The 22,521-nt window shown below is 50.6% G+C and overlaps 8 protein-coding genes across 8 annotated transcripts; 3 read left to right on the top strand and 5 right to left on the bottom strand.

Annotated features, from left to right (window-relative positions):
- Nucleotides 1–3,228: 3,228 nt before the first annotated feature.
- Nucleotides 3,229–5,633, top strand: gta1 (glutaminase GtaA; the record flags this gene model as incomplete). The annotated part of the gene is made up of 7 exons (XM_056697830.1): nucleotides 3,229–3,422; nucleotides 3,472–3,764; nucleotides 3,833–4,856; nucleotides 4,916–5,118; nucleotides 5,176–5,319; nucleotides 5,375–5,510; nucleotides 5,564–5,633. The coding sequence occupies 7 exons, from the start codon at nucleotides 3,229–3,231 to the stop codon at nucleotides 5,631–5,633; spliced, it is 2,064 nt and encodes a 687-aa protein (XP_056556355.1).
- A 125-nt stretch (nucleotides 5,634–5,758) lies between these two features.
- Nucleotides 5,759–5,941, bottom strand: N7496_004902 (uncharacterized protein; the record flags this gene model as incomplete). Its single annotated transcript, XM_056697831.1, has 1 exon — nucleotides 5,759–5,941. The coding sequence occupies one exon, from the start codon at nucleotides 5,939–5,941 to the stop codon at nucleotides 5,759–5,761; it is 183 nt and encodes a 60-aa protein (XP_056556356.1).
- Nucleotides 5,942–6,406: 465 nt separating this feature from the next.
- Nucleotides 6,407–8,258, bottom strand: cps1 (Gly-Xaa carboxypeptidase; the record flags this gene model as incomplete). The annotated part of the gene is made up of 3 exons (XM_056697832.1): nucleotides 6,407–6,450; nucleotides 6,517–7,844; nucleotides 7,900–8,258. 3 exons carry the CDS (start codon nucleotides 8,256–8,258, stop codon nucleotides 6,407–6,409), a joined length of 1,731 nt encoding a protein of 576 aa, XP_056556357.1.
- A 1,389-nt stretch (nucleotides 8,259–9,647) lies between these two features.
- N7496_004904 (WSC domain-containing protein) lies at nucleotides 9,648–10,374 on the top strand (the record flags this gene model as incomplete). The annotated part of the gene is made up of 2 exons (XM_056697833.1): nucleotides 9,648–9,945; nucleotides 10,028–10,374. 2 exons carry the CDS (start codon nucleotides 9,648–9,650, stop codon nucleotides 10,372–10,374), a joined length of 645 nt encoding a protein of 214 aa, XP_056556358.1.
- A 950-nt stretch (nucleotides 10,375–11,324) lies between these two features.
- Nucleotides 11,325–14,165, bottom strand: N7496_004905 (telomere repeat binding factor family protein; the record flags this gene model as incomplete). Its single annotated transcript, XM_056697834.1, has 3 exons — nucleotides 11,325–12,453; nucleotides 12,505–13,831; nucleotides 14,027–14,165. The coding sequence occupies 3 exons, from the start codon at nucleotides 14,163–14,165 to the stop codon at nucleotides 11,325–11,327; spliced, it is 2,595 nt and encodes an 864-aa protein (XP_056556359.1).
- Nucleotides 14,166–15,899: 1,734 nt separating this feature from the next.
- N7496_004906 (TMEM165/GDT1 family protein) lies at nucleotides 15,900–17,630 on the bottom strand (the record flags this gene model as incomplete). Its single annotated transcript, XM_056697835.1, has 3 exons — nucleotides 15,900–15,967; nucleotides 16,026–16,950; nucleotides 17,019–17,630. The coding sequence occupies 3 exons, from the start codon at nucleotides 17,628–17,630 to the stop codon at nucleotides 15,900–15,902; spliced, it is 1,605 nt and encodes a 534-aa protein (XP_056556360.1).
- A 1,676-nt stretch (nucleotides 17,631–19,306) lies between these two features.
- On the top strand, nucleotides 19,307–20,562 carry N7496_004907 (uncharacterized protein; the record flags this gene model as incomplete). Its single annotated transcript, XM_056697836.1, has 5 exons — nucleotides 19,307–19,412; nucleotides 19,462–19,497; nucleotides 19,555–19,568; nucleotides 19,624–19,694; nucleotides 19,761–20,562. 5 exons carry the CDS (start codon nucleotides 19,307–19,309, stop codon nucleotides 20,560–20,562), a joined length of 1,029 nt encoding a protein of 342 aa, XP_056556361.1.
- A 516-nt stretch (nucleotides 20,563–21,078) lies between these two features.
- Nucleotides 21,079–22,174, bottom strand: N7496_004908 (uncharacterized protein; the record flags this gene model as incomplete). The annotated part of the gene is made up of 3 exons (XM_056697837.1): nucleotides 21,079–21,479; nucleotides 21,535–21,875; nucleotides 22,137–22,174. The coding sequence occupies 3 exons, from the start codon at nucleotides 22,172–22,174 to the stop codon at nucleotides 21,079–21,081; spliced, it is 780 nt and encodes a 259-aa protein (XP_056556362.1).
- Nucleotides 22,175–22,521: the final 347 nt, after the last annotated feature.

Genomic DNA, 22,521 nt, shown 5'->3' on the forward strand with positions numbered 1-22,521 from the left:
ATTTCTTGGTTTTCCATATCGAGATGGCCTTGCATATCTGTAGCTTTCCACTTTACTTTGGAACCGAGGGATAAAAGACGGTAAAGGGAACAGAGTTGCAATCAAACGAAGCAAGTTGTAGCCCTTGATAGGAGCGGTGAACATAACCTTCTGTCTGTCAGTCATAGACATGTTCTGATTCTATTCTCTACATTTGTATCTCCGCATGAGGTTTATCCCCCTTACACCTCGCTGTATGACACAAAGAACTCACAAGTTCGAGGCAACAAAGGCAGCAGTGATCTACTACGAGGATATGACTACTTACTTACAATCCTAAATCCCCTCGGTACAGCACTGGTGTTGGTTCCCGGGTTTAGACCTCCGCAATATGCACGATGACTTCTGATCACTGGTCATCTATGCACGAGGCCGATGATCAACGAAGCCAAGACGAAGGGATCGGCATAGAACATGGGGCAGTCTCGTGCCCTATGCTCGTGGCAAGAGAATGACAAAATGCAGAATAGCTGCATAATGATATAACCGGACATTGTGCGGAGTAGTTTCTATACACTTCACTGGTTGGAAGTACACCGTACTCTGCTAGTACTCTAGATGGGACGTATATGATAACCACGTTCTGGGCATGGAAAGATGCAGTGGGCAAGGGGTAGATGGAGATGGGGGGTTGATTGCTACCTAATACAAGGATGGCTAGGATGTGTATTTTGTGAAATCGTGGAAATCTGGGGTATGTTGGGCGAGCTATGTAGGATTCGTTCATACTCTGGGGCTCGGCAAGAAGGGGGGATGGCTGGGCGGGCTTGGCCTGTGCTCTTGGCTTTGGGGGTAATATCAAGGGTAAATTTTTATTGGAATATTCCTGGTCACTTTAAGATTAGATGTTGAGTAGTGTTGCTACTGTGATATCGTCTTGCGGTTTAATATCGGTGAAAGTAGACCTGATCTCGTGTTGGACGTCGGTGACATGCAGAGGGATCGGAGCCATTTCTACTTCCCCCACCTTGTTACTTCTTAGCCTGCGCCGCTGGAGAGGTTAGCTTAGTTTTCTGAAGACTTGAATAATTTTTAATTATATCGGTTAATTTAGAAGAGCGAATATAATCACTACGGTCCTAATCTACCGTATACTCCGTTCCAAGAGAGTCCCAGCGCCGCACCTCCACACTGTAAATGTTACATCGGTAGTCAGCCACATTTGCCGGCGCCGTCTCTTATTTAAACTCTCTACCAATGACAAGCCCAAGTCAACTCTTCAGGAACGCAGTGCAATCGGATATACCTCTAGAAATGGGATGGTTAATGATGGGTGGCAAAGCACTGTCGCGCTGCTCCCTTATTTTCCCCTGAGGTCGAGCAAACCTGACCTATCACAAAGTTGGTCCCAGCAAGGAGTGTCCTAATAGACTGGTGGATCTGCGGTGATGTACCGGATACTTGGGTACGCGACACAAGCAGGTCAACCGAAACAGGGGATTTTATGTATTGAGTACTTACAGTCTTACGCTGTGGTCTCCGATCGGTGCTTCTCCCGACGGGACGCGTAGTTGAGAAGTCCATCCCTGCAAGGGGAGGGTTTTTGATTTGAACGCTCCTGAGAAGCCCTGTCACCGCTTATCTATACTGCTGCAGGTCCGCGATTTCAATGTTTTGTAGTGCGATATCATGATTCATGCGATATTTGGTAGACAGTGGTGGACTCGTTGTGATCGCCTCATACTCTGTAGTGTATCCTCCATGGTTAATACCAAACTCGGATTATTGGACCTGGTGGTATCATACGGGCGCCTCTGCTGATCACCAATTTCCCCGCAGACCTCTCGGGCACTAAATATTGGACCCGATGGATTTGGAGGAGATTAAAGAATGACGGTGCTGAGCCCTTAAGGCCGAGAGCCGACCAGGATAGAGAATATGAGTGTAGTAGGGGGAGTATGAAGTATGATAGGCGGAAATGATGGTTATTGCTCCTTTGTAGATGTTGTATTGACTACCATGTTCTTGCCTAATAATCCCGAGAAGAGAGGGTGTCGCCTGATGCCATCACGGAACCCCAACGTGCTTTCCTCGGGAACTATACAACCATAATATTCGAGTAGAATAGCAACTGTGAATATGTTATGGAAAGAGTATAGGGGGCATGACTCTTCCTCTTCCACCTTGTTCTTTTCCTTCCCTCCATCTTCTTCTTCCCACTCCTCATTTTCTCCATAGCCCACATTACCCTCGTTAGTCCACAGCCTTATTCCTTTATTTCTTATTTGCGCCATCCCGTGGACTCACTCGTTCAGTCAGCTGCAAGATTGCGGCCAACCACTAAACTTTCTCCGGTTCCTCGAGCGCCACTAGGTCGATCCCGCATGGGCCGCTGCTTGTTCTATGCGACCTGATATTTCTTGACCGCGTTTCTGGCTCGGAGTTACGCTCGATAGTCTGATTCTAGACGGGATCATTGCATGACTGCATGCTTGTATTGCTGGATTTGGATGTCTAGAGTGGGTTGTGTCGGCCTTGCGACTGGTAAATCCCCCGGATTTCCCCTTTCTGCTTTTGTATCTGCCCTGTCTTGTTGGCCCCCTTGTCATTCTAAGCCCTAACTGGCTATCTCTCCTCCCTGTCCACATCCATGAAAGAAAAAAGTGATGTCCACTCAATTCCCCCCTATACCACCCCCCTCACATCTGCATTTCCCTCCCTTGCCATATGGCCGAATTATCCGCATGGCTTTCTTTTCGGTCCTCGGAGTAGTTGCTGACGATGATCAGCCGACGTGCTCGCTCGGAACTTTGCTCTACACATGCAGGTCTGCTGCTCGATGCAATCCCCATCTTCCACGCGCTAAACCTCCTCTCGATTGTGGGAGCATTCCGGCATGCGGGCCCGGGGCAAGAAGCTCTGGGCGCGACCCCCTCTCTTCCGAGTCTCGTTGGCCCAGGGCTCGACTATAAAAATGTCCCTGACATTCCAGTAAACACAACGTCGATCTTTTCCTCGCGCCCCTCGTCTCTGAGCTAGTATACAGTCTAGCTTGTCGCGGTAGCTTTTGGAGTCTCTTGTCTCTCCTTACTCTCGACTCTCGACTCTCGACCGTCCTTTTTGTTTCTTCTATTCTTTGATTCAGTTTTTTTTGTTGGCAATTCCATTCTTCCATTGAGCATATGCTCATCGGTTGATCATTTTGATCCCGTCCAATCCTTTCTTCGTTTCGTTTGAACTACCGCCACGATGCAGCTGTGGCATCTCGGTGTCTTGGTGTCGACTTTTGTCGCATCTATTGGAGCCCAGTCGACCTTTTCTCCTGCTCGACCTCCAGCTCTCCCACTGGCAGTCAAGTCCCCTTATCTGAGCACCTGGTTGAACGCAGGTAGTGATGGTGGAAATGGCGGATACCTAGCGGGCGAATGGCCCGTCTTCTGGGCGTACGTTTCATAGCCAATTGGATTGTGAATGCTCACTAACTATTGACAGGAACCAAGTCACTGGTTGGTGTGGCTTGATTCGCGTCGATGGTACTGCCTACACTTGGATGGGCCTGCCCGGCACGACCACTGTCACCCAGACAGCTTTCGAGTATACTTCAACCAAGAGTATTTTCACCATGGATGTTGGTGGAAAGGTTGAGATGAATATCACTTTCATGTCTCCAATTACTCCCAATGATTTCAAGCGCCAATCTCTTGTTTTCTCCTACTTGAATGTTGAGGTGTCGTCCTTGGATGGCAACGACCATGACGTGCAGGTCTATGCTGATATTTCTGCCGGTAAGTTTGGAACAAGAAGAGCAACGCTTGGGCTAGCTATGCGTTGAAAGTTTTCTAACTTGATCTAGAATGGGTTTCCGGAGACCGTGGTACCACTGCGCAATGGGACTATGGTACAACCGATGGTGTTGCATACCATAGGGTTTACCGACAGACCCAGCTCGCATTCTCCGAAATCAACCAGCAAGCCGAGTGGGGCTACTGGTACTGGGCTACTGATGCCACCAATGGCATGACCCACCAGTCTGGTCAAGATACCGTTGTGCGTGGGCAGTTCTCGTCCAATGGTGCCTTGACCAATGGAGCGGACACCAACTACCGTGCCATTAACAACGACTGGCCCGTCTTCGGATTCTCATCCAACCTGGGCACTGTTGATTCAAACCCCGTCAGCACACTTTTCTCTCTGGGTCTGACTCAGGATGAAGCTATTCAATATGCAGGTTCCTCTGGCTATGGCCCCGTGCCGTCCCTGTGGAAGAGCTACTTCGACACGGATGTGGACGCAGTTACATTCTTCCACAAGGATTTCAGCGAGTCCAGTTCTCTGGCAAGCTCATTCGACAGCAAGGTTGCAACAGACTCTATGGCTGTCGCAGGCCAGGATTATCTCACGCTTACTTCCCTTTCGGCCCGCCAGGCATTCGGTGCGACCCAACTGTGCGGCACAGAGAGCAAGACGTATTTGTTCCTGAAGGAGATTTCTTCTGATGGAAACATGAACACCGTTGATGTCGTGTTCCCAGCTTATCCCATCTTCCTGTACTCAAACCCCGAGTTCTTGAAGCTCGTTCTCGACCCCCTGATTGAGAACCAGGAGGCTGGTTATTACCCCCAGAGCTATGCTATGCATGATCTTGGATCGAGCTACCCGAACGCCACGGGTCATAATGATGGTAATGATGAGGCCATGCCCCTGGAGGAGTGCGGAAACATGATCATCATGGCCTTGGCATATGCTCAGAAGGCCGGAGACACTGCCTACTTGAGCTCTCACTACAATCTTCTGAAGAAGTGGGTGAGCTACCTCATCGACGAGGCGCTATACCCAGCTAACCAAATCTCCACCGATGACTTTGCTGGATCTCTCGCGTGAGTAGCCGAGGCCCCTTTCTCTCTAATGATTTTCGGTAACTAACCGACGTGATTAGCAATCAAACCAACCTGGCCCTGAAGGGAATGATCGGTATCCAGGCCATGTCCGTCATTGCCAAGGAGACCGGCCATGCGTCCGATGCTGCCAACTACTCTAAGATTGCCCATGATTACATCAACAAATGGCAGACTCTGGCTATCAACAAGGCTGTTACCCCAGCCCACACTACTCTGTCGTACGGTGATGCGAGTAGTCACGGTAAGCTGCAGCCCCACGAGATGATCCCCGTGTTACGACCCGGCTAAATTCTTGAAGGTATTCTTTACAATCTGTTTGCCGACGCTCAGCTCGGTCTGAACTTGGTGCCTCAATCTGTCTACCAGATGCAGAGTGACTTCTACCCGACTGTCGCCAATAAGTATGGCGTTCCGCTGGATACTCGTCACACCTACACCAAGGGTGAGTCTATATATGGAGTTTTCACTTTATAAAGACAATACTGACTCGGAATTAGGCGATTGGGAGTGCTTTGCCGCAGCTGTTGCCTCCACTGACACCCGTGACATGTTCATCAAGACCCTGGCCACTTGGGTTAATGAGACCCCGACCAACCGGCCCTTGACTGATCTTTACGACACTGCATCTGGAAAGTAAGTCATTCAAGAATGCTCCACTCTCTCAGATCTCCACTGACAAAACATAGTTACCCACCAACCACCTTTGTCGCCCGCCCTGTCGTGGGTGGTTACTTCGCACCTCTCCTCGTCTCCTAGTAAACGAGGCCCACTTTCGCTTCTTGTGAATGCATTCTTATATACTTTATTTTATTCCTAAAACTTTACCGTGACGCCATTACCGTTTGACTAGATCATGTCACTCTTGAGCCGAATCCTTCTTTTCAAGCAGTACTTGAGCCCTGACTCGAAGGCGGCCGGATTATGACGCCTTGGTCGTCATCCACTCGCTTTGTTTTGGTACTATAAGCCTGCGATTTTCTTACTGCGCGCGCTGATACCCATCCATAGAGCTGTTGTGCTGTGTCGATGGTCTTGCGTTGCATGTTTGTGTTGAGGTCTTGCATGGTGATAGGCTGCGTTGGAGATTGTGGGGGGTTGTGTATACGTACTTAGTACCTACCCCTTCGGCTTCGTTCTAATCGAGTCATTGTTACTGTTCAATCTTAGTCAAAATTATAGTAGCTTGTATGTTAGATGAAGACGCCAACTCCGTTGCCTATAAGAAGATGACTGGGGAAATTTGACGACTATACGAAGGTGGGACCGTGCTTGGTTTTTAGCTGGTCACTTTCGAGAGGATAATTTTCTACTTCATCTTAGATGGAACGTTATCTGAACGTAGGTAGCCCGGCTCAATTGCCTAAACCATAATTTATTGAGGTTCGTGGTTGTCATTAGGGTTGTCGAGCCTTCATCTCCAATGAAAGTGAATTCTTTGAGCGTCAATTTTGCACTTCTCTGATCTAAATCGTAACCAGATGCCCCATGAGATAACTACGATGGCCATATGTACATAGAACGGTCACTTTTTACGCAGACTCCTCGTCCCAGTTATCAAAGGAGCGGATAAGATCTAGATACGAATAATGTTAGCAACAAGCTCGATATAACGTAGACTGATAGGATAAGGGAAACTAACCATAGTACAGCATCATACCCTCCAGATGCACATCCAATCGAATCCGCTCATCGACAGTGTGAATATTAAACGCACCACCCTGGCGCGACGGGCTCCAGCGGTAAATGTTCTCGGAGAGAGACCAATAGAAGCGCGTGTCGGTGTTACCAGTCATGATATCTCCGGTAACGACGACAGTCGGAGTCGACTCAGACTCGGTGCTCAGCGGGTTAGAGTGTGATTCAAAAACACTCCGCGCGACGCCCGAGAAGCGCGCCCAGGTCTTGGAGGTGAGCGGGTCTGTTGGGGAGATGGGCGCTGGGCTGAGGGCCTCCATGAGCGGGGACAGTGTGAGGGTGCGATCGCCCTCTCCGCCGAATTCATCGGTCGTTTTGGAGACGCCGGGGAAGTCGATGTTCAGGGTGAGATTGTGGGCTGCAGCGATGGGGCTGATGATGCGGACGGCGCGGTCACGGAGCTGGTCCGGTGTCATGTGCAGTGCCACGCGGTAGTTTACTACGGCGGAGATCTTCTCGGGCAGAGCGTTCGTCTTGACGCCGCCGTTGAAGAGGTCGGCTGCTTGCGAAGTTTGCAGGGTGTAGCGCACGGCTGGACCGCGCGAGGAGGCTACTGCTTCACCGAGGGCTTCGGCGTCACCGTTGGCTAGCTTTTCGGAGAGCCAGGGCTCGACGAAGTTCGGCGAGTACCGTGCTTGGCATTCGAGCATGCCGTATGAAGGGTGCGAGGGGTCGAGGCGAGGAGAGAAGAGCTCTTGTCGCTCTAGTTCGTAGATGATCTCGGCCATCATGCCGATACCAGTGTGCGCGGGGGGAACGGAGCTGTGGCCACCGGGCACGGCGAGCTCGAGAACGAGATCGAGACTGCCCTTTTCACCGACGCCAGGCAGGGCATACAGAATGTCGGTATCATCACCCAGGTTCTGCAGACCCATGCCACCCTCGTCGAGGATGAACTCGAAGCTATCCTTGCCGTATCTCTCCTCGAGAGCGGCGGCGATCGAGCCGGCACCCAAGAAACCGTGCGACTCCTCGTCGAAACCAAAGGCTAGCAGGACGGTGCGCTGGGGCTGCCATTTCTGCGTGAGAAGATCCTCAATGGAGGACAGCAGTCCGATCAGGACGTTCTTGCAGTCGGAGGAACCTCGGCCCCAGATCCACTCGCCGTCGAACACGCCCGAGAAGGGTGGGTGTGTCCAGTCGGAGGGATCGTCGATGGGGACGACATCTTGGTGTGCCATGAACAGAATAGGCTTGCGGGTGGTATCGGCACCCTGAAGCGTGAAGACCAGACCGAGACGGTTGATATGCTCGACCTTTGCCTTGGCATGACTAGATGAAATCAGTATCGTTGCCATTGCAAGGTAGTCTGCTGCATGATGCTTACATCAAAGGGAAAAGCTCTTCCAGTAGTGATTGGAACTCTACAATTGGCTCAAAGGACTCGTCGTAGGGATCCGTTGCAAAGTCGCCAACGGTGGTGGGCACTTGCACCGCCCGTGATAACCGCTTGGCCTGGCGGGCACGGAAGGCCTCGTCCTTGAGGAAGGTCAAGGATGAATGAAGTCCGTCATTGGGAGAGGCCACTTTGGGTGCCTGTGGACAAGTCTCGCGGGCAGATGGCTTGAGTGCCTCGAGACCGTGGGCGATGCTGCTGCTCCCAGGAAGCAACACTTGCTGGGGAATTCCCAGCGCCAGTGCTGCGGATGGCAGCGAAGCCAGTCCGAAGAGACTCAGTCCTTTCATAATTGCCTGAACACTTGAATTGAAATCTTGACAGGTTCACCAGACTCGGTCAAAGTAGATGAAGAACAGGGTTGTGCGATGGCGTTATTTTAGCACTCGATTGGTCTTTTATCTTCAACTTCCTCTTCTTATCTTTTTCCCCTCACGCTTTTCCCTCGGTCGGGCGGGCTCAGCCGCGTTTTACCCCAATTGGAAGCCGTTTCGATGGAGGTTTGCCGACCTGGTCGGCAAGAGGATACGATGATGGAGAGGTCATTTTGAAACGACCTCGTACATTCTGATGTTCTCTAGTTGTGGTATACTGAAGAACATCCTTGGCTGACCATCCTAGCATCAGCAGATCACAGACCGAAGAAGGGCCAAGCAGCCAACCCGGTGGAACCAACGGAAGAAGCTAAGAAACAAAAACGTGGATCCCCAGGAACCAGGGGCTTGTCCCGAGGCTGATTATTATTCAATCTGCTTTTGAATTCCCGTACTTGGGAGAGTCAGAGAGCCATTGCGCTGTGGCGGCCCTACCAAGACCCATGATTTTGATAAACCGCGTTAGGGGCGTTTTCCCTGCGCCATTAACGAACCCCTTCGGAACTCCTTGACTGGTCGATCACCAAGAGGGCTGCCAATACAGGAGGAGGCCAGGGGTTGAAGCTCAAAAATGCAACGCCCCGAAATCCCCCCCACACTGCGCCACCATCCGCTCCTCCCCGAACGAACATACAAACAGCTTTCCGGTGGCAAAGAGAAAATCCTCCTCTGACGGGGTTTCAGGTTTGCACCATTGAATGATGACTCGTCAGGGGAGACCCGTCAACCACCTGCCGAGATACTTGAATCAGCAATGGGTTCATCCACTCGTCCACTCCGGGGATGTCGATCACAGCGATCAACGCCACCACGGCCAATGAGCCGCCTGCGCAGAATCAATAGAGCATTCGGTTAGCGTTTCAGAGTCGATCGCGCGGGTTCACACGATGTCATCGTTCTCTACAGTACTACTACTGTAGTTGTGTCGTGTGCACTGTGTGGCGTCTCCATAAATTAATGGACCCCCGGAGGGTTCCCCGGGGGTCCAAACGAACGAATCTGTCAGCGCAGGGTTGCAGTTTCTTAAGTGAAACGGCTTGGACCCTTTTTTTTGTCTTTCGTGTGTTTATTCGGATTACCAACTCTCGCTCGTTGTTGGATTTACTTCGTCCTTCATTATAACCCTCTCTCGCTCCATCCTCGACATTCCTTCGCACGCGCAACTTTGCTCAAAAAATCAACCTTCAGCCTCCCGCCTAGTCTATCGGACCCTTGATACCCACTCCTCCACCGAGAAGGGCCAAAAAAATAGAACACAAGTGACTTCGACCTTTTTCATTCACTCTTGTCCCGTCAATCGCCATAATGCACACACAACACATCCTCGCTATTCTCGCCCTTGCGCTGCCCGCGTTCGTGAGCGCAGACGCCCCATACACCAAGCTTGGCTGCTATTCCGAGGTCCCGGATATAAAGAGCTACACCACAACTGCCTACCAGGCCTATGGCGCATGCCTGAATATGTGTTCTAAGGATGGCTACAAGATTGCCGCCCTGAGCAAGGGCAACCGTTGCAGCTGCGGCAACGCCGTACCCCCAAACTCGGCCAAGGTCAGCGATGACCAGTGCCAGACGCCCTGTCCCGGATACCCCACGGACCTATGTAAGTTTCTCAATAAAGCCACGCCCGATATTTCTGGGTCCTCAAGCAAATGTACAGCAAAGCTAATCAATTCTTCACATAGGTGGCGGTGATAACGCCTACATGGTCCTTAGCACCGGTCAATACGCCGTTGTTTCCCAGTCTGATGGCGACGCTGCGGCGACACCAACTGCTGCCACTGCCGCTGGTGGTATCGTCGTTGCTGCAACCAACGTCAACCCCTCCACCGTCCCAACGAGTATCCTGACTGCACCGGGCTCCATGATTTCCAAGGCCGGAGTCACCGCAGCCTCCAGCTCTGCAGGCGTGGCCGCCACGGCTGCTAGCTCCAGCGCTGCGGCCTCGCATACCGCCAACGCTGCCGTTTCTCTGCGCGGGGGTTCATCCATGGCTGGAGTGTTGGTTGCTGGTCTGGGTCTGCTTCTGTAAGGAATGAGGGGCCAGGGTGTTCTCTTGTATTGCTTCTTATTCTCTTGACTGTACTGAATATTCAATGATTCCCTTGTGTGTCCCCTTGGTGGTGAAAGGGTGCCCAATATTACCCGATAGTCCGGCGCAACCTGCGAGCGGGCCTCGAGAAGGTTGCGAATGGCTGTTTGTTGGTATTGGGCTCGTTTCTCATGCTGCGTGGACAATTACAGTAGGCATAGACTGCCCCGAATGGACTTCGATATCCTCGGCAATTTATCAAATACTCCTTGAACCGGACACAGGATGTCTTGTAAAACTGCCGTAGCTTGAATTATGAAAGAGCAAAAAGCCCAGAATCAACTTCATGTAGATGCAGGATCCACATATTCCGTATTCTTCGCGTCGTCTTTCTCATTCGTAGCCAGTGCTTCGTCATATTTGTCAAGATCCGAAAGGTGGTGTTCCTTCGCTACTGATCGAACTGAGGGGTTTATCGAGGTTCCTAAGATGTTGATAAACGCCATTCCCGGGGTTCAAACTTTGCATACATTGACTGAGACAGTCACGAGGTTCGAGTATGCTAACTCGAAAGCCTCGCAAAAAGTGTCGACGCTGATAGTTCAGACAGCTATACATCTTCAATTGAAGTATTACTTTGGACTCAAGACCTTGCTGGATTAATTGCGTATTAATCAATAATGAAGGAAGCGCTGAATCAGGACATTGAATATGTGCGATGGAAAGCCCTAAGTATAAATATTGAAAATAAAGACATGTCCATAAGCCACCGTGAACGGGAAAAGGGTATATGAGTGAACGGAATAGGAAAAAAAAACAACTATCGACACCATAGCCAATCCGTGCCACCGATAATAAGCGTAAACTCGCCAGGCGCCAAATTCAAACGACCAAGTGATTTGGTTCAGCCACTGACACGGTCAAAATTGGGTGGTAACGGCAAACCGCTCCTAGATGATAATGTTAGTCACATGCACGATAGGCAAGGAGTCTTGATGAATGTACCTCTTGTATTTTTGCTTGATGGTGCGTGCCCGGTCTTTCATATTGACTTGTGTTCGACCGCTGAGCTGTGGGCCTCCATCCGTAGTAGGACAAATTTGGTCCTGGCGCTGAATCGTAGCCCATTGAGTGCCATGTCGTGCTATAAGCATGATAAGGCGGTCATCTTCCTCGTCGCTCCATCTTCTCCGGCCAGCGGTATGGATGGCAGGAGGTGGATGTGATGCTCTCGAAATGGAGTTTTCTGCGTGCCAACGAGACTCGCGTGGAGCCGGGGCCGTGTTGGGAACCACGAGTGATGTCACTTGTGACTGTTGTTGGCTGGCGGCTAGATCTTCCTGTAGTTGTCCTGCAGGGCTAGGTTCCTCGTTGCTCACGCGCTGCCGCTTTTCGCTCGGGCGTGCTTGTTCGGGAATCTGAGATCTGCGCTGGGAGATGTTGTGATCGCGGGTATCCCGGTCAAAGTCATCATCGTCGCTCGCCTCATCGTCCGAGTCTCCACGACCACGCTTTCGAGACGGTCCCTGGCTCGTTGGAGGTGGTGGCATGCTTGGTCGCTTGGCAGGCTCGCGAGGGCTCTCTCCACTTTGAGATTCCTCGGAGCCTCCAGGCGAGAAAACGACCCTCGAGGCAGTTGCTTGCCGATCGAAAATCGACCGCCGTGGCGATGAGGGTTTTGCCCGAGCCGCCGAAGGGCTATCAAAGAATCGGCCAGGATAGTGGCTGACTCGATTGATTCGCTCAGAGCCACGAGGGCTGGCAGACATAACTGCCTCATGTGGCTGATCAAATACCAAATCGTCATCGAGTGGATTAAAAGTAGGCTGGTCATCCTGTGTACTCGACCCCGTATGTTGAGGGGACGCCGGCTGATTAGTGGAAGGCTCGGGTTCCGGAGTCCCAGCGATTTCGTCACGATCAGCAGTTACACTCACGCCCCGAGGGGAGTCCGGGATGACGGCGGCTTTTCCTTTTTCGGAATTTACGGGCTGTGGTTCCAACGTAGCCGAATCTGCCTGACGTGTGGTATTGAGAGTCTTCGCAAGGAAGTCCATGGCATCAGCGGTACGCCAGATACTTCTCAAAGGTTAGCGACATAAGAGACAAAGATCAAGATTGTGAACATACCCTTTGTTCGATTTCCGCCTACTTGGCACTCTTTGTGGCGATGGCTTTGGTGCCGACTGTTCAATCACTGGTTCTTCATGGGTTTCTTCTGGACGCGCTAGGTCTTCGCTTGAGCTCTCTTCAATTTCGACTTCTTCTCCATCCTCAGGTCTTTCAACTGATATCTCGTTCAATGTGGTGGAGGGTCCTTCATGATAAGAGTTCACGAGCGTTGCATGATCCGGCGATTCAACAGCGTTTGGATCCGCTCGACGATGAATCGCATTGACCACTAACACTTGCACGTCATCAATCTTGGGCTGCGAAGCGATGGTCGCCTTAAATTCCTGCTCTCGAAGCTGAACGAAGCGTGCGACGCGCAGACAGAACCGGCGCCAGCTGAAGATTGTCTTAAGACCATGCAAATCGAGATTGTCATCATCATCAAAGAGAGAAGTCTCCAGTTCGTCGATGCGTACGCTGACCTCATCATGCAAACTATCAGGAAGAAAGCCGTTTTCGTCTTCAAACGTCGCTGGAAGATTGAATCCTCGAAGAGAGCCGGCATCCCGTGCAGGATCATGGTAAAATATTTCCTTCAGAATGGACTGGGCGTCAAACCCTTTCTCGCCTTGACGTTTCTCGAGCTGCGAGATGAAGTACTGCGTTCGAATTTCAAGAGCCAGATCAACGGTGGCCCTTATCGCAGAGCTTCCACCGCCTGTCAGTTTCTGTTTGGGTCGGATCATTTGACTCATGAAAGGAGCAGGGAATTGCTTATCGAGATTCTCAATAGCTTGGACCTGAGTTTGAGAACCGATAGCGGCGGAAAGAGTAGTTAGTGCTAACCAAGCATAGTTTGCTCTGTAAAGGTACGGCCTTGGGTCCCAGGGATCAGGAGCGTCTTCCGTCGTGACAGATGGAATCAAGTCAGAAACACGGGCGGCATCGATGTAGCTTTCATTGGTGAAAACTTTCATGCTGTCAGCCAGCTTTTTGTAGACGCGCTTGAACCGCTTATTGTCGGCATGAGCGGGATTGGCAATCCTCTTTGCGACCTCGCAGATGCCCTTAGCATCAGACGAGTTCGTGCCGACGAGCTCTAGCAGGCGGGTGGACGCTTGTTGGAGGTCTGGCAGCTCATCTGCCATGTCGATAGCATCGATGCCGCCATCCTCAGAGCCGGAATCTGAGTCGTGATCCGATTCATGAGCTAAAAAGGTTGTGCCAGAGATGTTGGTATTGCCCTCCTCATGGGTTGGTGTATTTGGCACTACCGAGGAGCTCACCCGTGAGGTTGGGGTGTGATGGGAGCTGATGGGCGATTGTTCAATCACCGGAGGGAGGTCTGCTCAGGTTAGAACTTTGTACTCTTTTCCAAATGGAGCTGAAGAGGCGAGGGCAAAGAGTAACAAGTCACGGGCTGCATGAGCCCGGAAAGCACAATAATCAAGTGCTGTTGACCAGGAGTAAGGCCAAACATAAGCAAAGCCGATTTGCCCAAGCCCAAATATGAGGGAAGAGTAATTCATGTAGCACTCACGTTTTAACTGAGCCCTGCCTTGGACCCCAGTACGTTGAACAGTCTTGGAGGAGGACTGTTTTCCATAGTTCGGATCATCGAGTTCCCGACTCTGACTCCGGGTCACTCGCCGCTGGGGGGTGGTCCCCGCTGACGGCATGCGGGCGGTGTGTTGTTCCCTGGTGCGTGGAGGTGCAGGCGGTGAAGTTGGTATCACGCGTTTGTTGATACTAGGACTTGCACGTGTCTTTCGAGTGCTCAGAGTGGAAACACTGTTCTTAGAGATTACCGGATACCTTATACCATGTGTGGGAAGGTGAAAAGTAATTTTGACGCGAGGATGGTGTCAGGAGAAGATTGTTTTTCGGGAGGCTTAGGGTTGTTGGGCTTGTTGACCGTTTCGGAGTCGGGCGTTAGATGTTCCGACAGCGCTAGTCCATTTCCAGGATCCTCGTGACGCGTATACCTGAGGTATCAGGCATAAAGGCCCCATAAACCTTAAACCCTTCAGGCATCGATAACTTTGGATCAAGATTGTCAGCTGTAAATCGCTTCTTGAAATATGAAAAACATGCAGATATATTTCTAACTTCATTTCAACTTCCTATTCCATATCTAGCCATTTCTATTCATCTTTGACGCGTGGAGAGCCGATTGAAAGTTTCAGGCAAAAACCCTAACCCTAAAACCCTACGGGAGATCTTCAGGCATCGACTGTATATATGGCCCGTGCGGTCTATGGACCTCGAGAGGACCTTCTCGAATCCAACTTTCGCAGTCTATCGACATGCTGGTACAGATTGAGTGGTATGGGTCAGAAAAAACTGATGGGCAATCTCCCTCACAGCGAAATCAAGCCCTACTCTCGCGGTATACTGTCTCCAGACTAGCTTGCGGGACTCTCTCGGGCAACCCTCTTGCCAGACTTTCTCGCGCAAAACTCTACTCGCTCAAAAATCTCGTGCGAAAATCTCGCGGGACCCCCTAATTCAATCGGGTCTTTAACAGAATTCCATACTGAATCAATATACATCCGAAAAGCATCCAGCAACTCTTGACATCTCCTACAAATAAGACAGTCTTTTGAATAAAATCCTTCCTGCTACAATCTAAGATGTCAACAAAGAAGTGAAACGTAAACAGAGTGACCCGATGGGAAAATTTACCTCGCGGCGAAATCAGACAAAATCACGTAGACCGAAGCCTTGTCTACACAATGAACGAGGATGGGTAGTGCTAGAAATGAGCCACGCTGTCAGGCCAGACCTGCAAGATAAGACCAATACTTTAGGAAAAGCCCTCTCTCTGCCGTGGAAATGGGTTTCATAATCAAGCTCATACTGCAGACGTAGCTTGGTATTTACAATGCTGATATCAGCACGGTATCGAAGATCCCGACATATGCAACGATACTCAAAAATGCCAGACATACGGGATATGCCTCCTAGTATGAGACTCGATGTGGTTTTCTTGATTTTCGCACGGGTTCGTCTGTGTTTCCTTGATCTATCAAGCTGCTGGACTTTCCAGGCCAAACTTGACGAGACTACATCTGCGAGCTTACCAGTATCACGGTTAACAAGTCTCTCTGTATGGCATGCTTCGGGGACGCAGGAACTGGACTGGTGGATCTGAAACTGGTAGAATACTTAATGTTAAATGTATTATCTTTGCATGTCTTCATGGCGAGATGGCTGCTGAAAGCTAGATTTAAAGATGACAAGATTCGTAAGATTGAGAAACAAAATTCTGGCTAATCATGCCTGCGCCGGTCACAATATTATATCATTAATATAAAAGTATTTTCACAAGACGTCTCTGACTTTACACCAAGGTAAAACGCCAAGAAAAACAGAAAGGACGTAGAACATTCGACCGCCCAAATGTTGAGGTGTTAATACATAGCTTCTATGAAGTAAATGATACCGAAGATGAGGAAAGCCGTAGCACCGCCGAGAGTCACTGTGATTGAAGATTAGAAATTGGAAAGATGAAAGTGGGGGTTCAAGAAAGTACTTACCGACGCGCATGCTGACACGGCCAGCGATAGCTCGGCCACCGATAACAGCCGCGGCAGTGCAAATGGCATGACCGGTGATCGCACCAACGGTCACCCACCAGTAATCTTGACCGGCAGCCATGGCGATGGTGGCGATCTGGCTACGGTCACCCCATTCGCCGAGGAAGGTCATGACGAAGGTCTGAACCCACGCTGGGCTAAGCAGAAGAGAGAAGAGGTTGCTCACGCCAACCATCATGTCGTTCAAACGACGGCGAGGGTGGGGAGATGAGCCACGGGAGGAAGACGAGGAAATGCTCTCAGGAGGAGAAGGCAGTCGGTTTGTAGAACCACGCGATTTGGGACGACCACCAGCACGACCAGCTTCGAGCGAGTGGGGAGTGACTGAGGAGCGGCGACGGCCCATGCGGCGCTGCTCCTGCTCCTTCTCTTCCAGCTCCATCTCGACCTCGCGCATTTCCTCTCCGACGCCCTCATCTGGAGACATCTCACGGCCTTCCTTCAGCATCTTACCACCGAAGACGAGGAAGAGCACAGCCGCCATCAGCTTGGTGAGTGACTTGGGAATCAGAGTCGGAACGGCGTGGCCGAGAATAGCGGACAAAACGGTCATGACGAACAAAGCACAGAAGGCAGAGGAGAATACAACCAATCGTGGGTGTCTCATTGCCATGAGTGCCGCGACGAGGAAAGTCTTGTCACCAATCTCAGAAACGATGATCATGGTGAATGCAAAGACTAGAGAGTGTAGTCCATCACCGTCATCCGGAGAGACCTGAGTCGATGTCTTGTCGTAGGTAGACGAGCCGGGGTATGATCCCGAGCCAGCGGAGCCATGCTGGACAGCCAGAGGGTCGTCTTTGGCTTGGGAGGGTGACTTGGGGTGGGGGATATCGTGGGGCTTGTTGGGGAGATCGGCCGGTTTCTAAAAAAAAAAGAGGATTAGCATCTGCCACCAGAAATTCCGTCCGTAGATAGCCCAGTAGATCATACCTCCAGCATTCCCAGCGTTCCAGCCTCGTCGGCGGTGCGACCACCACTTCCCACGGTCGCATCGCTATCAGAAGATTGCTTCTGCTTCTCGCTATGCGGCAACGGAGGAGCCTCCTTGGGACTTCCAGGCACTTTCTCAGCGTTGTACTGGTTCTCCTTTCCCTTTTCCGAAACCCCTCCCTCGGTGCCTCTGGTGCCTGCCTTGGGGCCAGCCCGATCTGGGTCATCCATCACACCGCCGTTGGAGTGCGGGATCACTTTGCCTTCTTCGGTGCTGAGGTGCTCCGAGGAGGGAATTTTAAGGTCATACTTCGTTGAAACCAGGTCGATATCGTCACTGCCCTTGTTGGTCTTGCGGTCGCGCTCCGCATTGGTTTCCACCCACGGACCGGCATGCGGCCGGCCATCCTTGCCGTCTACTGGGGCGTCCAGCGACCCTTTGACAGCATTGGTAGATGCGATCGAGTCGGAATCGACGTAGCGGGAGTTCAGATCGGATGACGCACCGGCGACACGAGCACCCGGTTGACTGGCCGAGTTGAGATCTGCCGCCGCAGTCGTCAGGGCGGGAAGGAGGAGAAGGACCAAAGACGGGGAGAATTGGATCTTCATGGTGAAGACGGGCGGTTTCTACCGCAGAAAGGAATGACTCGTGGAAATGTCTCGGTCGTAATTGTAGAAGATATCGGGAATTGGCGACCGTTTGGTCGAAAGAAAGTAATTGGAGTTGGAGGGTGGAGGAATGGAAGGACACGAGTGTCTAAAAACCGTTGCGGACGTGGCAGTCGGCAGTGCACTCGAATGACGACGCACTCTGACGGGAGCGCGGTGGCCAAGTTCAAAAAATGTAAACAAGAAGTATATTAGAATCGTTAATGCAGATAAAAACAACGCAGAACGAAGGAAGACACGACCAAGAGGGCAACGAAAAAAAGGGCGGCCGTGTTGTTGCGTCGGTCTGCAAAGGGGGCGATGCACGTGACCCCCCACCGCAAGCGGGCGGACTGCCAATCGGCCAACGCTGATTGATCGACCGATCGACCCGTAAATAGCACTGGTCTGGCCTAATGATCAAAGAACTAATCTGGTTCGTGCACAAGAGATAAACTCTGAGCTTTTCGACCTTGATGACATCTAATTGACCATCGAACTTCTATACTAGGCCAAGCTCCTACGCATTGATCTGGCTTGCTTTCTGCATAGTTATACTCGAAGCTGACAAACTGACAAAGAAAAGGGCAATGTTGGAACATCATGAAACGGACCCAGAGATACTCTCTTGATACCAGGTGAGGTAAAAGCGCATATTTGTCGAGGCTAAGTACTATTAAGAAAGGAAGACCGCCCCAGAAGCAAGGCGGGCTCAAACATACTCTCGAAAATGGAATGGGCCAACTAGAAATGATCATGTATCCCACGGACATGCTGCTTGGGGGTATAGATGGGTATGCGGCCATTCTATCCTGGCTACAGCAAGTTTATGTCAATTATTGGGGCTAGAGGCCAGTTGGGGCCAGGGATAGAGGATCGAGGCTTGCACACAAAGCAACTCTTCTCTTCAGCTGTTGCAGCTTTATGGGGCCGCCCGAAATAACGCCACCAGGCACACCACAGAGCTGGCCCCTGTCAGGGCTGACCAGACTCAACAGTTGTTGGGAATAGATCCTTCCCAGTATACGAGAGATCTCGACCGCAAAAATAACCTATACACGAGGAAGCAAATATGGCACTCTTCAAATAGAAGCAAGTGCTAATTCTTCATGCAAGAAATAGACCGTGTCGTGTTGGCACCCCACCAGATGCAAAAAATAGCATCATGCCAGGAACGACCGCCGGGGGTGGGGGCCACCCTATTGGCCCCCCCGCGACTCAGCATCTCGGATTCGAGCCGCCCCGTATACATCTCGTCAAAGCCTCTATTTCCCGTGTTCGTGTTCTTCCCACACCTTTCAGGGTCCTTTTTTTTGCCCAAAGATGGATTACTCGGCCCCCAGGAACGATTCAGGGCCAAAATGAGTTTCTTTGATCCACAAATAGTGTCGTATCCAAATACAACTCTGTTGCTAGACCCTGCAGTTCTCGTAGTAGGCATTTCCGGGGCCAAATTGAATGAAATGCCCCATCCGGGGGTATATAGAGTAGCCACTTGTCCTTGATCGTGGTTTTGAATTGTTATTATCTACCAATAACTTTCAATCCAAGCGAGCTGGTTCCTCTGCCTGGTTATTCTTTGAGCGTTTTCGGATAGATTATTTGCTTCTTGTTTTGTTAACGATACACTATACATCATGGGTCTAAAAGGCTTCCTGCTGTCAGCTGCATTCGTTGCATCGCTGCAAGGTGTTCATGGCTCTATCTTTGCAGAGTCAACTCCAAAAGTCGCCGCCTACTTGAGTAAGAGGTTTCCACATCTCTTACAACAGACAATCCTGACATGATTTAGACGGTGGTGGTCAAGGTCTTGCAACCTTTTGTCAAAGTAAGTTGGTTCTGCTAGTGACCGCCATTAACCTAAATCTCTAACATGACTTTCTAGATCCCAACGTTGATGTATGGAGCAGCCTGATATTCTTGAATATAGTCTAGAAGTCTGACGAGTATCTAGATCATCCAACTAGCATTCGTGGACCAGCTTGACACCGAGCCCCAGTCTACATCTCTTTCAGGCATTCAAGGGTATGTAATCCTACTCTGTCTCCTGATAGTCAGAAATACCGTCATTCATTTCTAACATGTCGTCAGTTGGGAGATTACACAATGCCAAACCCAAGGCAAAACAATCCTAGTATCTCTCGGAGGAGCAACCTACCATCAAGCCGATAAAAACGGCGGCTGGAGCACTCCCGAACTTGCCTCACAAATGGCCGACAAACTATGGAACAAATACGGCCCCGGTTCCAACGGCCAAGGCCCCTTCGGCACCGCAGTGATCGATGGATTCGACTTCGACTTTGAAGTCCCTATGACCAATCTCCCCGCCTTTACAAACCGCCTCATCACGCTCAAAAGCCAACTGACGAAGCCCTTCTACCTGACGGCCGCACCTCAATGCCAATGGCCAGACAAGAACCTCCAGACCGTCCTAGACACCAACATGGGCGCTTTCGATGCAATCTTTGTTCAGTTTTACAATAATCAAGAGTGCGGTATTGGCGCTGGCTACCAGCGTCGCTCCCAGGGCCCATCTGCGCGTCGCTCTGGGCTCCTTGGTAACTTCAATCTTGCTCATTGGTTGACATTGGCTGGTGAGAGCAATACCGAGACGAACAGTAACTTCAAAGTTGACGCTGTAACGGCCCCCGGGTCAGGCGGCAAGTCAAACAAGCCGAAGATCTTCGTTGGTGTTCCCGGTGGCACCGCGGGAACTGAGACTCCTAACAGCGGGTATGTCGATGTGAATACCCTGAAGCAGGCTATTCAGGCTGTGACTTCTACTGGGAGTGCGAACTTTGGTGGTGTTTCGATTTGGAGTCTTCAGGTTGCTGTTAGTAATGGGAATTTCCTTGCGAATGTGAAGAGTATGCTGAATAGTTGGACGTCATGAGTGTGAGAGATTGGTGTTTGATCACGGCGTTTAGGATGCATGCTACTATATCATGGACTAGAAATGGCGTTTTGAGGTTGCTGGTATTCAAATCTTCCTGAGACTTTCTTCACGTAGCGTCTACTCTCTCAAACTGGTAGACGGTCTAGGAAACTCTTTTCATATTGCCGACAACATTCCGAAACTCCAGATACTCTCAAGATCGCAAAGACTCAAACTGTCTTGGGGAGGTCTAGTTGAACTGTTGAACACAGATGGGGCACAAGACCGCTAGACTAGAAATGCACCATGGGCAACAGGTTTAATCATATCGGTGCCTTAACTAACTAGTTAACTAACTAGTTGTAGTTACCTTAAAACTCTTACAACTTCCTTCACGGAAAATGAACCCGAAATACGAGAGCCCTGATAGGATCTGTTGGTTAAACCCTGGGCACCACACAGCTTCCTAAAATAGTATTAGTATTCCACAATACTGTACACGGCATGAGACTATAGTTTGTACAGACAATTCAATCAAGGCCACTTTTCAAGCGAAACAGCCCACTTCTCGCGAAACTCCTTCGCTTTCTCGTCTTTCAATCCCCAGGCACATATGACTTTCTCCTCCAATTTTAAACCCCACTCTGTCTGAACTTGTAGCGTAACCATTCCGGTAGAAAGATCTCTCTTAAAGCGCAACCACTCATGGCTCCCACTCTCGCCAACTGCGCCTCGGAATGAGTGCTTCAAGCTCCGCAATCGCGGCATTCGCTGTACCGCGAGACCAATGGACTCATAAAGCTGGTTGACTGGGTCGCTTTTGAGGATGCCACGCCTGGCATAATGATCGAGATCGTATTGCCATCCATCGTACGAATCATCATCCAGCTCTCCTTCCCAGTCTGTTTCAGGATCGTTGTCGATTATCCATTTGCCTTACATATCAGGTTAATAATAATGCTGCAGATTACTACCCAGAAATGGACATACCGTCGGGTGCATGCGGCGGGACCTCTAAGACTTGCAGAACCTCCAATTTCGGCCAGACAAGACACGTCGGGTCGACCTCCTCTTCCAACGTGGGCCAAAAAAACGATTTGCTGATTCTTACCTCGTCGAGGCGTAGCTCTCGGAGTCTTAGACTGAGAGAGCGAAAGGAGATAGAAAATTCGTCTAAGCCTCGTTGTGATAGATAGTTGGCGGCATCACGAGCGGGATTTATGGAGAGTTCGCGGTTATGTCTAATTGCAAAGGTGAACGTTTCCGTTGATTCCGGAAGAATTAGAAGATGATCGGCAACCTCTGTGCGGCGTGAGTCGTGGTTATAACGTCTATAATATCAACATGACAGAAAGTAATTACCGTACCTTGTCGTTGATCAGTCAAACCCCGCAGCGCTCTGGGCTGGAGTGCCCCTCCCTCTCCGCCAGAAATATGCCGAACATGGGGCAGGCGACTAAGGATTTGGAGGAATGATAACGGTCGAAGATTGGTGTTATCAGCATGGAGTAATATCAGGCTAGTGACCTGCGGTAAAGGAGGTAGCTTCTGGATATCCTCGGTATTCAGATACACCTGATGTGTGGCGTTACCTGTTTCCCACAGTTGGTGGTAATCCAGAGATTCCCATTGTTCCTGTGTGATATTGCTAACGCTGTCCTCTACCTGATTGTATATATGATCACTGAACCAAAGCGATAATTCGATATTAGTTTGGCTATCTTTCCACGTATGGAGAAGCTCAAATAGATCACGCAAGGAGGCTTGACATTGCCGGTTATACTGCTCGGAATATATTTGTGCATTGTACGCTCCATCTGCGACGGCCTTTTCGCGTAGTTCATCCCAGTTTATCTTGGGCTGCCAGAGAAGGCGTTGAATATAAGCTACTCTCGCGCGCCGGTCCGCGGTCCCAGATGTAAACGCCTTCAGCTGTGCAAGCCGACAACCAGCGTCATTGATACGAAGCTGTCGCTG

Source organism: Penicillium cataractarum (assembly GCF_028827025.1).
Source record: "Penicillium cataractarum strain IBT 29864 chromosome Unknown utg000004l, whole genome shotgun sequence".
NCBI classification, from domain to species: domain Eukaryota; kingdom Fungi; phylum Ascomycota; class Eurotiomycetes; order Eurotiales; family Aspergillaceae; genus Penicillium; species Penicillium cataractarum.